Genomic DNA, 19,417 nt, shown 5'->3' with positions numbered 1-19,417 from the left:
CTTCAACGTACCGCGGTCAAGTTATGTGAATGCTGTGAACGTGGACCAAGAGACAACCACTGGCACGGTAGGGTAAAATTATAAGTTAAATAGATTATTAGGTTCCTAATAGTTGATGTGTTATGATACATCTGTTGAAAGTATTCATGGCTTCTGTCTGATAGCAGCATAGTAAACATGTTGTATTCTATCAGCAGTGAATCTTACTCCAATATAGATTGCTATCAAAATAGGTGATCATGATTTCTTGTTAGTCATCTTGTGAAATGCATTGTTTGGTGGATGTTGAAACGTATCCCCGTGAGATATATCCCTGTCTTTTTCTAACGAATAGCTACAGATATATGTACATCTTAAAATTTTCATATCATACAATGTATTGCTATCCCCATACCGCCTGAGGGCGGTCGGGTAGCCTAGTGGTTAAAGCGTTCGCTCGTCACGCCGAAGACCCGGGTTCGATTCCCGACATGGGCACAATGTGTGAAGCCCATTTCTGGTGTCCCACGCCGTGATATTGCTGGAATATTGCTAAAAGCGGCGTAAAATCAAACTCACTCACTCACTCACCCAAACCGACCGCTGTTATGATAGTTCAATGACATTTCCACAAATGTGGACATCTTACTATAAATCAACGTACGAGCTATGCATGTATCCTAACGTATTGTGAACATACGTGAAATGATATGATTGTAAAAAGGGATTGTCGTTAAACTTTATATTTGCATTTCAAAGATAAGCTTTTTTTAATCAACCGAAAAAGATATGCCACTTCCACTTTAAAGGTAACTTGATACATTATATTACTAGTTAGTATAGGCCCTAACAATATATATAAAATACATGTATGTAAAACGTATTACATAAGAAATCAAATTTCAGTTTGACCTGTTTGGCTTATGGTCGGTTAAAGATGATGAGTCTTTAGCCTGATACTTATAATTTTTATTTAAAATGTGCGTATCTCCGAACCACAGTGACAAGGGATATTATTTCAGTATAGGGCCATGCATATGTGAATGCCATGCAAGTTCTTCAGAGCCAGCCTTCCGGAAGGAGTACACTAATCCCGGGCGCACACTATACTATAACTATAGCTACATTCTACTCAGTCGGTTGAACGTGGACCATCCACGACAGTTTCACGTTGTATACTTGACATAGACCATGCATATGTGAATGCCATGCAAGTTCTTCAGAGCCAGCCTTCCGGAAGGAGTACACTAATCCCGGGCGCACACTATACTATAACTATAGCTACATTCTACTCAGTCGGTTGAACGTGGACCATCCACGACAGTTTCACGTTGTATACTTGACATAGACCATATGGTGTGCACGTTCGTGCATGTAGAAACCATGTAAAATGTCTCATAATGTGTCGGTCAGTTGCTAGATACATCGTACCTCATCTAGTAAGTATGTCTCGTCAAAAAGACAAGATAATTATCAATCAGCCTAACACCTTGTGTTCGTCAATGCACAGATTGAGTGAGTATGTTTCTAAGCCGCTTTTAGCAATATTCCAGAAATCTCACGGCGGGGATACCAGAAATGGGCTTCACATATTGTACCCATGTGGGGAATCGAACCCGGTCCTTCAGCGTATAAACGACCGCTTTAACTAGTAGACTACCACACCTCCCGTATAAACAGAGAGGAATCGGATCAGTGCAAACCTGCGGGCAGGTGGACGAACTTTGACGCTCACGTTAACGGTTCGACAAGGTTTTCAAATGACATTTGGTCATATCACGATGTTTCATAGGCGTTTGTTGTTTTTGAGTGAGTGAATTTGGTTTTACACCACATTAAGCAATATATCGGCAACATCACGCTAAGAGATACCAGAAATGGGCTTCGCATATCGTAGTCATATGCAGAATCGAACCCGGGTGTCTTCAGCGGTGTGACGAGCCAAGGCTAACTCCACCGACTGCCATGGGTGAAAAGATAGCTCGTAATGCTGATAGAGCAAGGAGCAAGATGAGGTTGAAACTGGTATTCAAACCACCTGGTGGGGACAATGGAGACATGATAGATGTGCTTTAGATCAAGTTTCTACAGCCACAAAGAATAGGTCACTGTTTAGACCTGCTGAGTCACAAAGAAATATTACCCGTTATAAGAGATTAACGAAAAACCTCTAGATAACCTGTGCTCTGTAGATATATTGATATAGTAATGGGGTGTACTTGAAGTATTAGTGACCGATCACCTGATATTCGGGAGAATTCGTGAAAATAATTGTGCTTTTAGACTGTTGAAACAAAATTTGTCTGCCACAAAATTACATTGTTGAAGGGTGTTTTTAAGACAAAATAGGCTCATAGTTTTGTCTAAAAAAATATCTTGTTTTGCAGCTGTAACTGAAAAAATATGTAGTCTCTTTACAAAATCCCAGCCCCCTACCCCCACCCAAAACCCTCAATATAAATGGTAGGACCCTAAGTTCTCCAAGCAGAAGGCCCGGGTTTGATTCCCACTTGGGCATAACATCTTGAGTAAAACAATACCCACTCATGTAATATCATCCACATCACAAACATAAAATATATCATGTCGTTATGTACTAGAACATTTAGTGTCATTGGGCAGGAAAATATTAAAGTCACAATAGAGAGATAACACAATTTCAAGCAGTCACTTTTCTGCACTGGTCAAGGAGATATTAACAGTGGCTAACAAAAAGCGAAATACATGTCAAAAGGCGCCAGAAGACTAAACACCCCATGTGCGACAACTATACGTGAGAGTAGAACGTTTGTCGTTTAACGGTGTACTCCAGCAATATTCCAGCTCTATGACGGCGGCCTGTAAAATATCGAGTCTGAATCAGACAATCCAGTGACTGACATCATGAGCATGGGGTACAATGGCATGCATCAACTAAGTCAGCAAGCTTGATCACCCGATCAGGTTAGTAGCCCATTACGAAAAGCATGGGTTGCTGAAGATCTATTCTGACACATATCTTCACGCGACGGGCACCGGATATGAGTACCACCAGACCACATAGAAGACAATGGAGTAAATCTATTTATACTTGAAATGTACTTATGCCAGCTATATCATTTTACCCAGAGATAAGAGTCATAAAATATATTCAAACATGATATAAACCTGGACCGCTACCAATCATCAAGCAAATCGAGTCTTTCACTCCTCCTTAAATAAACGTCGATCAATGTGTGGAACAAACATTCAATTTCACATTTCACGCAATATACGCAGATCTTCATAATTGTATATCACGAATAGTGTCGCTAGGCTGGCTCCGAACAATGGCGTATCATGGGTAACGTCGATTATAAGAAAGCACATTTCCCAGGGGCTTTTTCGACAATGTATTATAACTAATTGAAATATTCATCCAGCCAAAGCACAAAATAATCCATTCTTTAGAAATGACGGTGTATTTTCACCACGAAGTAGGAAATCAATACCACTGATTTATTTAAACTCAATTATCCCTGTGCCGTCTGAAGTAGGTGCCTGTGTTAACATCGACTGTGCCGATTAGTCTGTGGGATCTTCACAACTCGACTGACCAGATTTGTGACATTCTGTTTTATTTGACCAGGTCCAAAGAAGTTATTCAATTTAGTCCAGGCACACAGACTCGGAAACAGACGCCTGTATGATGTTTGGGGTTCGTACCTTGCAGTTGATCATGTTCGTGATGTACCCATCCTCGCATGTTTGGACATTGTCTCTGGGTGAGTTCAGTTCATCATGCTGCTATTTTCTACAAATATATCTATTTGAATTCACACGCATTGAGTATTTTCATCTGTCAAAGTGGTAACAAATGGTTTACAAATGAAATAATGTAATGTTATAACATGTTTATCATGTACCAATGCACACGCGCATCGAAGAAATGTGTATGAGCATTCGGCAAAGTAACATTAATGCTCTTTCGTGATGAAACCCTTTTTCCGAAATTAAACCTGCAGTTTTAATAATACCATTAGTACAATTAATTAAATGATTTTCTGCATGAAACAGTGATATGTTGAATATGGTAGTCGTTTGTCAAATGTGACGAAGAGAAGGTATGTAGAAAACATCCTTAGGAATAACAGAAATGCCTCAGTCAATTGTGTGTTTTCTGTGAGTAAAATGGTCTGTGATACTACTAGGTTCAAGCATCTAATCGGAATACTTTTCTTACCAGATATCTTGCTGAATATCAAGGAGCATGATGAATGCCCACATCCTGTGGTGTGCCATACAAATGTGTCAGTCAATAGTCAGTTAAATGTGACCAACTGGCTGATCTCTGCTGGGGACCAATTTGCTGCGTCGAAGACAGGTAACATTGTTTCTTATTTAGGATATCGTTCAGTTATCACTTGACATGTATACCTAGTGCTGACGAGTTCGTTCTTACTTTCTTTGCTAAGATTGCACAAAAAGATCCAAGAGGATACACAACTTCAGTTCAAATATGGCTCATTCGACAACTTAAATACTGTATGCAGTTATATCGGTACATATTTTCTAGTGGCACAGTTACGGCAATACAGTGTTCATGAGTTTCAGTGAGACCGGTACATGGGCATGTGGTGGTAGTAGCATCTCTCTCTCCCTGTCAGCATACCTTCAATCCCTCCTCCCACAGGGATGACCTCAACATCAGCCTCTGCTCCGTGATCTGCCCTGACTTCCTATCCAGCCATACAATATATATTCAATCAGTGTTCAACGACACAAACACAAAGCAGTCCTACTTTAATTACCTGGCCAGGCCCGATTCAACGGAGGTTGTCATTGGAGGCATTAACTTGATACTCAGTCATGTGAAGTGGAAGATGTTCGTTGTTATAACTTCATCCTATGAAGGTAGGATATACAACAATCCACATTATCCAAAATCCTTTGACAGTGATTATGGAGCATAGCCAGATATTATATAGTATTCTCCTAAAGTATTATTTCTTGCAATTGACAACTGTCAACCACGGATATACTAGCAATTTCGGACAGAACAGACATTTATGGATATAAATACAACTTCGGATGCAACAGTCATTTTTGGATATGGTATACAAATTAAGCCACAACAGTCAGTATAAAATTACAAATTACAAATTAGTATAAAATTCGCCATTCAACAAAGCTATCCTTGTACTTAGATAATAGTAACTGACATGACAGATACAATTAGGCTGTCAATTGAGTGGGGCCCTTTTACATATATCGGACATTCCCTATCTGCAGACAAAATCACTTGCGTTAGATCTCCGTGAGGAGTAAGATATGTTTGTGTATATTCATTGCTTCATTGATAGAAACATGAACCATTTTACAATGATAATATTATAGTACCCTCTTGGCAATTATCTAATAATATGACATCGGACAAAGCTATGTCTTGTAACTGACTATCTCATCATTAAATCAAGATTAAACATATGAGCTATAACGGATATAATACCTACCAAATTACGTTATAAACAGTTTTGACTGCACTGTCTGGAGGTAAACTGGCTTCTCTCGGGTTACTGCTGTATATGATAGATGATCCCAAGAAGCCACAAGGAAGTATTGACCTCTCCAGCATATACCAGCTGCTTCCAGAGAAGGACCTCAATCTTCTTGTGATGTGTCCCTCCGATTGTATACAGAAGCTCCTCAATCAGGTAGTGCCTGCAAACTGCTGGTATGTCTCCAGTTTAGTTTGACCCACGATAACATTACATAGCTTTTTTCATGAAATAAGTTTGTTCCCGGAAACTGATTCCAGTTTCACAACAGTTTAAATGTCCATTATTGCGCATATTACAATTCCAGAACGAGATTTTACAATGATTATGACACTGTATGTATGGGAATGCAGAGTTCCTGAAGCTTTACACCTGTTGTAAGGAATAATAATGTGTTCTATTTCGTTACGTATTTTGCACATTCTGTACAAGGATTTGAATAAGGAATATATTTATGAAGACCATATAATCACTTCTATACTGCATGAACATTGATTGGTTATAGATATATTATGGGAACAGAGTACAGAATTAGTTATGTGATGTACATAACTGTTTATTGTCAGGCTCGCTTGCTGGAATCGAACACGTCAGTGACGAGGGCATCTGGGGTCTCACAGTGGCTGGTGGTTCCTTCTACTGGAAATGTCATGGACATTGCACACAGTAGTGAACCATTCAAAACTGATGATGTTGTTTTCCTGGAGTTCAATCCGTGCTCTAGGTATTATTCACCACTGGTAAGCAACTGTGGCGTGTGGGTGTATCGTATACTGTAATGGACTAACAGTTCGTGCTGCAAACCTTCTACAAAACAATCATGTTACTAAATTGTTAATAAGGGGGAATGAATTTCGTGGAAAAAAGGAAAATATTTTGTATATTCTATGGATCCTTACAAAATGGATATGTGTGTTCCATCCCCCGAGGAAATGGATATACATAAAAAATTCCAATTGAATTCCTACATCAGACTCAATGACCTTGTATGTACATACATTGCATATATTTAATGATGTGTAAGATCCTGTATTTTTTCAGAACCTGGAAATTATCAAGCATCTGTCAAGCTTGGAAAAGTTTCTTATGACAGACCAGGCGGCTGACAAAACACAATGGAAACAGAAGGTATCTGTTTTCAATAGGTGACTCACATGGTTATCGGATGGCCCCAGTGCCCTCATCAACCGTTTGAACATTGTGATTAAAGCTCAGTTTATGCTCTTACCATCCACCACGTGTACACCTGTCCAAAGTTCTATTTAGGCTTATAGTTCCCAGCAATACATTAGAACTTTGTAAAACCCCATTTATTAGCTCATGTATGTACACTGCATAACTAGGGTAGGCTGTTACAGATGTGTGGCCTGACTTAAAAGCCCAATGCGCAGCTAATACGAATGCATTGTCTGGCTACGATATACCACAATATATGAGTAGTAAATCCTGGATGGATAAGAGAGCAATCTAACAGTTCAGGTATTGTAGTCAGAACAGATCGATAATATGGTTATCATAAGATGGCATCTCACGTCAACGGTGTTTGTTAGTTAATTGTCCACAAGCAACATAGGTTTTCATCACATCGTTAAGGTTGTACTTATGAATAATGTCAAACATTTCTGAGACAAAGTGGTTTGGAGAGGTGCTTTAATCATGTAAAATATATACCGAGTTTCCATTGGAATAATTTCATTGATTTGAATTTAATCGTCCGGCAAACAACCGTTTACATTTATCAATGTATGTATTCATTGACCACAGTCAAAGTGTGCCTATGCTAGTTCTCGGTGATCTCTTGGGTAAACCTTGTACACATCTAGCAAAAGCTCTTTGGACTCGGAAGTATTACACGCTTGAATATGTCAAGCTGTTTTCATATTTGTTACGGAATTACTTTTTACTTTGTTTTAAAGATATCGGTATTTTATTTAAAGATATCCATATTGTTTTTAAGATATCAGAAAATAATTAGAGATATCTTGAATTCAATTCTGATATCCAAAATACAAACACTGATTTCTTAAAATGTTACTCTAATATCAACAAAATATTTCGTGATACCTCTAAATGTATTTAAGATATCATTAAACAGTTACCATCCTACTGTACATAATGTTATTAGAAATAAATTCAAGATATCTTAAATTCAATTCAGGATATATTGAAATAAGTTATACATATCCACAAAGGCATTACAGATATCCTCAATTCGTTTTAGATATATTTAATTCAATTTGAGATATATTTAATTCAGTTCAAGATATCATTAATAATTTTGAAGACATCTTTATATCAATTGTTGACATCTGTAATTTAATTTAAGTAAAATGAAGGAACAGGAAAAGATTAATTCCCAAAAGTGGGAACTGATTTACAGATATCTTCAAATACTGGCTACATATCCATAAATTCTTCCAGTTCCAAAATGGTGGCAAACAATGCCCGACTTGTTCAGGAACTAATCTCAACAGCACGCCAAGCGAAGGAGTTGAGGGGACTGACTATGACAGCAGTGATCAATTTGAAAACATGGTCTCCGAAGTGAGAAGAAATTTTCCGCCATGGTTAGAAACATAACCCACAGTACTTAACAGACAGAAGTATTTGAAGATATCTGTAAATGAGCAGAAGTCTTCAATAATGGCAACATTTCAAGATATCAATACTTAATTATTGATATCTGTATTATTTAGTTTCAAGATCTCATGAATTGAATATCACATATGATCATATTTTGATATCAGTAATCGAATCTAAGATATCAGCAATTCTTTTCAAGATATCAGTAATAAGCTTCACCATATCCTTAATTAATTTCGTGATATCTTAAATTGTATTGCAGATATCTACAATTATCTGTATTTAAGATATTTTCCATTCAATTCACGGTTTCTTCAATTCTATTCACGATACCTTCAATTCAATTCAAGATATCTTTAAAATTGTGTGTGACTAGTTTAAAGAAACTAAACTAAGCGGCAAAAGAAAGTATAGGTTGGCAATTTGTAATTTTCCTAAAAAAAGCGATAACTAGTGGAAAGTGGGTATTGGAAATATGACTGCCCAGGAACAGGTACCAAAAAACACCTCACCCGAACGCGCCACCTTTGACGGCGCTCGTGCGGTGACAAAAAATGGTGAAACAGGTCTCCCGCCTATGGCATAAACTGCACGTGCATGTTAGCTGTATAAATGCGTTCGTCTGCAGGGTATAACCACACGTGATGAAAGCACACAAAAGAAATGCCACGACTGTCACAGGAGCACAGAGAGAGAGAGAGCCATCGGTATGGCCGAAATGGGGGCAACACAGGTCCGAATTGCCAGAAGGTTTGGTTGTACACCATTGACAGTAGCCAGGCTGATTCAACGGTACAAGTAGACAGGGAGGACACAGGACAGGCCTAGAACCGGACGACCCCGAGTGACAACGCCACTGGAAGACGGTCGCATACAGCTCATTCACCTGCGAAACAGATTCGCAACGGCGACGGCGACGGCATCAACAGCGTTGAGACATCCCATTAGCCAACGTACAGTACTTCGACGACTTCATGCTGCTGGAATCCGAGCGTATATTCCTTTCCGAGGAGTGTTACTGACTGCTCAACATCGACGCCTGAGACTGCGATGGGCGAGGCAGGTTCGACGCTGGCAAGTGAAAAATTGGCGTCGAGTGCTGTTTACTGATGAAAGTCGGTTTAGCTTGTTTCGAAATGACGGCAGAGAACGAGTTTATCGACGCAGAGGGGAACGTTTGGCTCCGGTGTGTATTCGAGAGGTCCATCCATTCGGCGGGGGAGGTGTCATGGTGTGGGGCGGTATTTGTGGAGATCAGAAGACTGATTTGGTGATTATACAGGGAAACCTGAACGCTGTGCAGTACAGAGATCAAGTGTTGCAGCCAGTTGTGCTTCCGTTCTTACAAAACCAATAGCAGGAGACATTGTTTCAACACGACAATGCCAGGCCCCATACTGCAAGACTGGCGCGGAACTTTCTAAACCAGCAGAACGTTGCCGTTTTGCCGTTTTGCCGTGGCCTGCCCACTCACCCGATATGAATCCTAATGAACATCTGCGGGACCATCTTGACAGACAGATTAGAGCACGCCATAAGCCTCCCGTCAACAGACAGGAATTGCAGCAGGCCCTGATAGACGAGTGGCAACGGATTCCAGTCCACGTCATCAGAACACTAACGTCATCGATGCACAGCACATATCACAGCATGCATAGAGGCAGCTGGAGGTCATACACGCTATTGAAGGCAACTGTGTCGACAATGAACTTGTAGTGTGTCTGACAATTTTTTGGTGACATTTCAGACAACTTTTGAAAATGAAATTTCTTACCCCACCCTTGTTTACCTTCAGCTTACATTACCTGTGATTGCACAATTTTATTCAAACTGTGGTTGATCAATCATTTTTTACCCCTCCCTAGATTATATTATAATTCAGAACAAAATCTCTTCTTGTTATTTTTTTTATTGATCTCGGAACTCGACCTATACTTTCTTTTGCCGCCCAGTTTGTTTTACTAGCTCAATGATTGGTCATGTAGATTGCCTCGTAGCGGGGTGTGAGAGATTTATTGTCCCACTGAGAAATCCACGTCCAGTCTGTCTTTATGGTTATGGTCAGTTTTCTTCATGGTAGGGTATAAGGGATATATTTTCCGCTGCGATGTGTATTGCCCTCTCCTCTCAGGCGGGTTACCTAGTACTTTATCAAGATCATGTTAACAAATCAGATCTCAACATTTTTACGTGAAAGTTTAAAGAAACTAAAATTGAGTGATAGTTATGACAGAACACTGTTACTAAGGATACGTTGGAGTACATGGGAGGGACAGCGTCATGCATTAACCCATTTGGGCGCAACTCATAAGGTGAACGTTATCACAGGATACAATGCAGTGGGCACCTTTGATTTTCCAGTGAACCCCTCTTTGAACAGCTAATACGGGTGCATTGTATGGCTATGGTGTAAAACCCTATTGGGTTACTAATACGGGTGAATTGTCTGACTCAAATGGACACCATCTATTTTTGCAGAACGCATCCGTAAGTGAATCCCCCGTTCAAGCTAAAATGCAAATTATCAGTAAAACCCATACTGGAACACATGTTGAAACTGTTGGCTATATTGGGAGAGATGAAACAATGGAGCTCAAGCATCAGCTCTATCACGGCAGCAATTATGGATTTCACAACCGAACGTTAATTGTCGGGACTCTGGAGGTATTTAGAATACACTTCATAATTTTGTTGCTTTGTTCTGTGGTCTTCAATGTAAACAGTGCACTTGAAGATAATATTGAGAACATCATTGACTTTCCTTTAAGGCTGTTTTTGAACTATGTATGGCAGGCATAGAAAGAGTGTAGCACAACTGCTGTTTTCTTTGTAAGCAAGCATGAAATTGCACCAATAAAGATGAGCCAGCAAGCATTTCAAGGTTTAATTTTACACTGCACGTCAATATTATTTCGCAATCCCCTTCATTCTGACGCAGAAAATATGACGTCACTAACTATTGTAGAAAAGCTCCAAATGTCAAGTTCTTTGCTGTCCCCATTTAAGTCACGTACAGTAATGAACTTTCTCAACGATTTGACGCCTGTTTTTTCTTCAGGTGTTCATCTCCTACATTGTATTATAGTATGACATGAGTTTGTATTTATGATGCGTTACCTGGCAATGCAGCCGGTACGTTCAACTAATGTCTTTTCAACCGCGAGAAACATTGTTTTTGGACCAACTATGACTTTTGTAGTCGTACCAGAGTAACAGAGTGCATTTACATCGTAGAAATGTTTATACCTCCATGTTACCAACCATATATCTTTATGTAAACTTGAAATTGATTGTGTCAAAACTTGTAAACAAATGTGGACGAGTTTACTGCCTCCGTCGCTGTGTTCAAATAAGTGTAACAGCGTTCGCGGCAGTAAACACAACTCATTCGTGTTTTTAGAATTGTAACTCATATAAAAATATGGAAGGGTCTGCCTCAAGGGAAAATGGTTTGGTAACCAGGAAGTATACAAATTTCATACATATTACATATTTACTTTGACGTAAATTACACTCTGTCAGTGCACAATCTATTTAGTTGGTTGTACATGAAGACGTCAATCATCTGGGGCGTGAATCGAAGCTTTGTATTACCGACCGGAAGTTAACTTGTCAGCACATTTGTAAGAGTTCGCAGTTAGTTTAAATTATATTGAAGGTGGACCCTGAAGGCTTCTATAAACTCACTTTTTATATCAATGTTTCAAATTTTAATTATGGTTAGCTATGTTTGTTAATCGCATTATGTTTAGATATGTTATAAGTAACATGATCAGAAACATGTAAGAAATATGGTTTATTAAGTTTGTAAAAGAAATAGGCAATTGTTGAAATTCGTATTGGACAAAAGGAAGATGAAATATTCGGGGCCAGGTATGTCATCACAATATTTTTTTGTATTGATACAGTGGGCGCCATATGTGATCAAGAGAGTGGAGAGTGGTTCTGTCAGGTTCGACGGCCTTTGCATCCAACTGCTGCAGGAACTGGCCAAGCAACTCAATTTCAGGTTTCAGTTTTTTCAATGTTTATTATTATATATATACACGAATATAACTGTGCAAGGTAAAACCAAGGTTTACCATCACTTGTTGAACAGTTGTGACTGAAGTACTCGTGTGTTTGTTAGCTACACCCTCGTGGAGCCCGAAGATGGGGAGTGGAGTCGGGTACTGAACGGGAGTTGGACGGGCCTAGTGAAGTTACTTGTTGATGAGGTATGTTACAGTCATAATTCACAGTAACATTAAGGGTATGTCGTGTGCTGGCATAAATATAAGGTCCAACGTCATAGGTCAATATTCTTATCATCGTTACTAATCCTGACCGAGTAAAACGTTACCTTTCAATTTGGGCGTGTACCAAATTTTCCAGACGGGTAACATCACATCACGTTGATGTAATGGTAACTAGTTCATATAAATGAACGCTAATGGGTTAATGTGATAAAACGTTTCAAATAATATCAGACTATGAGCCCATTTAAAGTTATTATGAGCAACTGTAAAACTGACACATTGAGAGAGAGAGAGAGAGAGAGAGAGAGAGAGAGAGAGAGAGAGAGAGATTCTTTATTTCCTCCAGATGTCATTCTGAAGATTACAATGAAAATATATTCAATTACACGCGGTTAACACAATAAAAAAAGGCATAGCATAATTACAATTACACACAGTTTATCAAATTCAGATACCTAAATGAAGACTGATACTCACTAAAAGATATATATATCAAAAGATGTGTTAATCCAGATTGTGAGTAAATTTTGTTTCAGCCCCAAATAAGAATGATAACATATCTGTTTCGTCTTGCATTTCAAAATCAACATATATTTGAACGTCAAGTAAGTCAATGAGAGAAAGAAACAACGCATTTCTTCTGATATAAGCGCTTCACAATGTAAAATAATGTGGCTGTCATAGTCGAAAGCATGCCTATTACAGAGCATGCACTCTTTCGAAAGTTTACTGCATGATGAGACTTTCCCCAAAAGGTGTAAAGCAGGTCGATATTCCGGGGACAAAAGCTAATTGCCAAAGTACATGGTATGTTAATTTCGTATGAATTCTCTTATAACGGTACATGCTTGCGTTTTTGATACATTTGTGAGCCATAATTGTTCTTCGTATTTGCATATAGTTTCATTAACACGATTTCTCCATTTCAATTTTGGAGGGAAAGTACCGGACTGAGTATATGCACGAAAGTAGGTACCCAGATTGTATTTATCAAGTTTTTATTTAAGTTCTCCACAGATTGTCTTTCAATTGACAGGGCTTGCAATGGACGCACAAAAAACTATTTTTTGCAAAAGTTATTACAGTTCAGAATGCATAAAGACCCTGTACAATGCGTGCAAAATATATTTGCTTGCCTTCCAACAGACCCGTTGATGTCATAGAGTAAGACTGGTTTTGAGTATCATTCTGAGCCATATTTTCACGCTAGAAATTGGATGAAGATCATAACTATTTAATCCTAAAGATATTAGTGAGTTAATATTTTGTCCTGCTTTCTGACAGTACTTTTCAATTCTTGTTTTACAAGACAGGTTATACGTTAAACGTATTCCACCCATATACCGTAGAATCAGTTGTAGTAATGTGTGTATTACCAAGTTTACAATGAAAATTATACCCCTTGCGTAAAACCCAATTATAGCACTTTTTGATTTGATGTTCTCTCTTATCTCTTGACATGTAAAAAAAATGTCCAATTCCTCGTCAGGCCTCTCTCGTACTTATTTAAATATATGTACCTTACTTGTTATATCTTCTTTAAATACATCATCAAATCCTTCAGTATTGTAGGGTTTGGCTAAATCTGAAAAATATTTACCCCATATTCTGCAAATAGCTGAGCGTGTAGAACCACATTCATCCTTATAGTTAAGTATATGTATCTCGACCACCCGCCCTCGTTGTTGTCTAACAGTTTTATAAAAAGAGTTCATATCAAGTTCAGCTGACCTCTCAACTTCCTTTAGGGTATTCTTTTTGTTGGACCTTTTCGATTTTCAATAGAGGCGACCGAAGTGCCTCTTTTCAGTTTTATAAGAGATGCGCAAATCTGAATTTCCTTGGTTTACCGTTTTTTAGCCATGCACGTCGAGCAACTCTCATATGGTACTGTGTATCATTTAGTCCATCAGGTTTAAAAATGGTTTAAGATATATGAATATATCATATTGATTTGCTTTGTTCCATTTTGGAATAGGGGAGTTAATATTGAGATTATTTCGACCAAAGGCTCTCAATGACATAGATAATAAACATGGGAGGTGATCTGACACAGTATAAGGGCATGTATCTATAACAGCATTAGTGAGTGGGTATGGTTTTACGGCACTTTTAGCAATATTCCAGAAATATGACGGCGGGGAACACCAGAAATTGGTTTCACAGATTGTATCAATGTGGGGAATTGCACCTGGATCATTTACGTGACGAGCGAACGCTTAAACCACAAGGCTACCCCACCGCCCTAATAGCATTTAAATACGATTCGTCTACATAACAGATATTTAGATACCAGACAAACAAAGAGGTATTTAACGAGTGACTGGGAGTGCCAATTGTTCTGAGCATAGCCCCCCTTTAATGTGCACAATTACAGCTTTTTTGTTAATTCAGGAGTAAAAGTAGTTATTTTTCGTACTTACAGGAAGTTGATTTGGTTGTTGCACCGATGGCTGTGACTAAGAGCAGATCGACAGTCATCGACGTCACACTGCCATTCTTCTACGTCAACTCAGCTCTTATATTCGCCAAACAAGATCCCAATACCAACAAATGGTTGACCCTACTCTCCCTGTTCCGCTATGAGGTCCTCATTTGTATCCTCGTCTCCCTCATCTTCTCCACTGTCTTCGTCTTCCTGATAGAAGAAGTGACACCTGTCCATTCGTGGACAGACGATAGACCCACGGATATGCCGACCCGTTATGGGGATATACTCTGGTATCATTTTGGAGCCCTAATGGCGAACGGTAAATCAACATTGCTCAATAGCAAAGGTTCTAAAATGCCATTAAGTAAGCGAAGATTCTCTCTTATTATGGCAACACATGTTCATTTGAAAAGCTACGTTGTTTTGTTATTCTTCACCATAAGAATGCAAATTTCCTGTCTCCATAAAGGAACATCTGTCAATACATTTGACTTTTATCTCTTTTCATTTTACGTTGATGTGTAAAGCAAAAAACCAAAGATACCACATTATGCATTATAACCTGATGAGACCGAATCACAGGTTGTACATGGCAGATGTAATTTGTTGATTTTGATTTTCTGAAACATAGGTCAACCTGTTCCATGCACGACTCCATTGTGTTGTGTCTGTAATAAGGTTACCAGGCAAATACACATATAACAAGAAGCGAATGTGTGGAAGACAGGTAATTATACTGTTGCGACGTTTGGTGCAGATACTTGCACCTTTATACACAGGTACATCGATGTTTAATAAAGCCTTAATTATTATTTCAGGAGGAGCATATCTCCCCAACACAGAGTCCGGACGTACAATGCTCAGCTGCTGGTGGCTGTTCACGGTGATAATGGCGGCTACCTACAGTGGTAATCTCATAGCCTTCCTCGCCGACGGACGAGAGAAACCTCCATTCTCCAACCTGGCTGAGATGACGCAGCAGGACACATACCGGTGGGGGTTTGTAGGAGGATCTGCATTGGTCACTCTCCTTCAGGTCAGTACATATACAATATGTATGAATTTGGCTTCACTCGAAACCGGATTTCCTGCGTGACGAGCCACCAGACATTTAACCTGAAGTGCAACTAAGGCAGGTCATACACATTTACCAAACAAACTGACTTCTCTATAAACACATATAACCATATGTTACCCAATTCGGAGCTCCAGCAACTGATTCATTCAGTGTGCTTTCCCATTTCGAGAACACTTTGTGGCAATGATTTTCAATCGTCCATTCATATAACTTTCTCAGCTATTTTGAATCTGCTTTGGTGTATAATCTTGAATGGTTAACCTCTTGCTTTGACATTTATATTCACTGTAGTGGCTGCATGAACTACTAGCACAACGTAAACAGTTTTCAAAGGTAATGATGATACTCAAATCGTAGTCATCTGTGAAAGGGGGGCATGAGATTATTAATAATATTTAATGATATATACAGAACCCATTGCCCGTTTTCAGGAATCCAACATATCCGTCTATCAGAAAATATGGCACCATGTGGAGGTAAACGTGGCCAATGACCCTGATTGGTTGACTCAAGATGGCGACGAGCACTTGCGCCGAGCGGCCGAGAGCAAGTACGTCTACCTGGCGGAAGACTCTACATTGGAGATGTGGGACGACCCACGGCGGTGTGCTTTACAAATGCTGAGCGACAACTTCTATTTCAGCAAATATGCAGTTGGACTACCAAAGGACAGTATATATACACAACTCTTCTCCAAACAGTGAGTACAGGAGTTTTTATGTTTTGTTTTCCTCGTATTATTTGGATGCTTAAGAAACATTCGTAGTTTCCTCGCTTATAACATCTCTCTCACCTATAAAAAAAACATCTTCTAAACAAGCCATCATCCAAGTATTTACGATGTCAGTGCATCTTTAATGCTGATCAAGATTAATCTCACTTACCATGCTATGATACTTCAACTTGACAACATATTGTTATTGAAGGATTAGCTGTGTCAGCAAGCGTCCCACCTGAATACTATCAATGACCTCATTTATTGCTTTTTCGCACCCATAACTCTTATATCTGCTAATAACAGTCAATGAACGATGTTAGGCCTCCCACCTATATATCACATTGCGGCGATGTACATGTATTAAATGCTGTAACGTGTGGCGCACAGATACGTTTTTGCATAAATATCAGTTTGTTGTTACAAAAGAAGGTTGATATTATATCGCTATAAAATTACCATTTGCATAAATCCTAGAAATAGATTGAGGGCGTAGTTACATTATTAATCCGATTTCCGAATAGACGTTTGCGCATTCCTGTCGAGAAGGATAATGCTGTGTACTTTTTATTCACTTTTGCAGAATATTGAAAATATATGAAAGCGGTCTCCTGCATATGTGGTGGAATCAATGGAAACCTAAACAGCTGTGTGAGCCACCAAGCAGAAAATCCAAGAGGATGGACATTTTAGCCTTGCAGAGCGCATTCTATGGCGCAGGGGTGGGTGTGGCCATGGCACTCGTGGTCCTTATGATTGAAATCATTAATAACCGGAGATGTAAACAAAGAGAGCAAGGACAGTCTGTGAGTGTTGAAGAGTCAGTGTGCCCTGATAAGTCATCACAGGATCAATCCCACCAAGACACACCTTCTGGAACCTGAAGTACAACAGTGTTGTACAAGAAGGACCTTATGGAGGCTTGGCATATGTAACACTTTTTTGATGATATCAGCAGAAATGCATTGGCTTCAAGTATTAGACATGTCGACTATGTTGTAAGGTATTATCGTCCATTTGCACCGCTGTATCGTCTAGCAATCGGATGAAGGATCTCATCAGGATCAGTTCGAAAATCTCGTGTCAACGACCATCGTAAGCATCTGTGAATAGAACATACTGTCAAATACAACTGACATTTAAATTTGTCGTTATCACAAATTAGAAATGATCTACCCTGTCTGCATGAGGAGGCGTTGGAAGCTGGTTTGTTACAAGATTGCAACCCCTGCGAATTTGCCCAAATCCTTGTTGAAGGCTTCTTTCAGCAATGGTCTTACCTTTACAGCATGTTTCCGTCTCCTCCGTATACAACAGTCTGCTAGCATCGACGTTTCAAAGCTGTCTTCAGTTGCAAGATTGTTAAAGGAACGACTCACTGTTGGTAATCATCAATACGTGACTGAGAATGTGAATCTTCACAATTTACCAAATACACGAGAATAATGTGAATCTCATCCTTTCTCTCGGTAAGGCGGGACATGCTTACCCTTTTTGTGAACACCTTCAGTGATTTTCAGTGATCCATTCTTATACTTTTCACAGCTATTTTGTCCTTTATTGCAAATAAAATCTGTTTTGGCGGATAATCAAAACTTGTTTTCTCTAATATTGACGTTTTATATTTACTTGAACTTGGTCGGTGTTTCTGTTGGTGGACTGAAGTCCCCGAGTTTCATCATAAGCGCAGAAGCATTTCTATGTTGAGACAACTACAAGAGAAATGTTTGGGCCTAGACAGTTTAACTGCAACAGAGTTTCCTATCATGACTGAGTTCTGCACAACAATGTACTCTATGTTTTGTTCCTACCAGCATAGCCTCCGTCTTTTCGTCACGTAACGTCAGCATATTGTGTCATTCATGCCTTTGACACTTGCAGAACATTCTTTTGTTTGCATGAGATCCTACTGTATGTCACAAGGCTTGAAACAGTTTATAAGTTGAATGTCGTCTGGACTATAACAATTTAATAACAAATTGTTTAGCCCAATCACATGCAAACGTATATCAAAATAATATCTGTGCATACCATCAATACCTTTTAGCAGCAGTGATATGAATGCAACCCTAGGATATTATCATAGAGATAGAGATAGTAGGTGAAGTGTGTTGAAATTGGGTTTAACATGGTGTGTGTGTGTGTGTGTGTGTGTGTGTGTGTGTGTGTGTGTGTGTGCTTGTACTAGTCCGAATATATGCCGATTTTATAGTGTTGAGATGACCTGCCGCAGATTAAGATGGATATCCAACTCTTACGCCGAACTCAGCAAACAGGCAGGGTAGAAACACAAAACATCTTTTAACGTCAGAGGATCCAACCACCGATCTTCCGTTATTGCTAATTATATGGCGGATTTTAATTGATCATATGGTGACATGTATGGTCACCTGTCCTTTTCATCGGGTGTTTGAAGTGTCTAAACACATTGCTTTGCTTTTTAATTTTCTGATCAATCAAAAAAGTGGCAAATATATATATGCATACAAAAGATTTCTTTGTCGATATTGGCTACGTTCGATCGGAATGTTAATCTTATATGTATTGTAAAATATGGCATAGCGAATGTTAATCTTATATGTATTGTAGAATATGGCATAGTGCAAGTTCACATTTATCTCTTACCACAAATGGAACACTTAATGTATATACAAAGGATATATCGGGAAAATCATATGTAAAACACAGATAAAAGTATTTTTAAGAGTGGGGCAATGTCAAGAAAAATATTTTAACCTAAAAAAGGTTTCATTCATATGTTTTATCGTAGAGTGTGAAAGCACGTTCTATTTCCAACTCCAACCGCAGCGAGTATCAGACCATATGGCACGGGGTAGAGAGCAACAGTGACGGAGACTCGGATTCAGACATCGTCGA

At 39.0% G+C, this 19,417-nt stretch overlaps 1 protein-coding gene across 1 annotated transcript; it reads left to right on the top strand.

Moving 5' to 3' along the window:
* The first annotated feature begins 3,643 nt into the window (after positions 1-3,643).
* LOC139444188 (glutamate receptor ionotropic, kainate 2-like) lies at positions 3,644-17,424 on the top strand. The gene is made up of 13 exons (XM_071225089.1): positions 3,644-3,722; positions 4,184-4,321; positions 4,552-4,851; positions 5,470-5,651; positions 6,062-6,235; positions 6,537-6,623; positions 10,557-10,742; positions 11,987-12,087; positions 12,208-12,295; positions 14,742-15,066; positions 15,566-15,783; positions 16,257-16,525; positions 17,124-17,424. Exons 1-13 carry the CDS (start codon positions 3,644-3,646, stop codon positions 17,422-17,424), a joined length of 2,448 nt encoding a protein of 815 aa, XP_071081190.1.
* The last annotated feature ends 1,993 nt before the right edge of the window (positions 17,425-19,417 follow it).

Source organism: Haliotis cracherodii, unplaced genomic scaffold (assembly GCF_022045235.1).
Source record: "Haliotis cracherodii isolate W230 unplaced genomic scaffold, xgHalCrac1.p SCAF_5, whole genome shotgun sequence".
NCBI lineage: Eukaryota > Metazoa > Mollusca > Gastropoda > Lepetellida > Haliotidae > Haliotis > Haliotis cracherodii.
The sequence above is the reverse complement of the archived record's forward strand: the minus strand, read 5'-3'. Positions and strand labels throughout refer to the sequence as shown.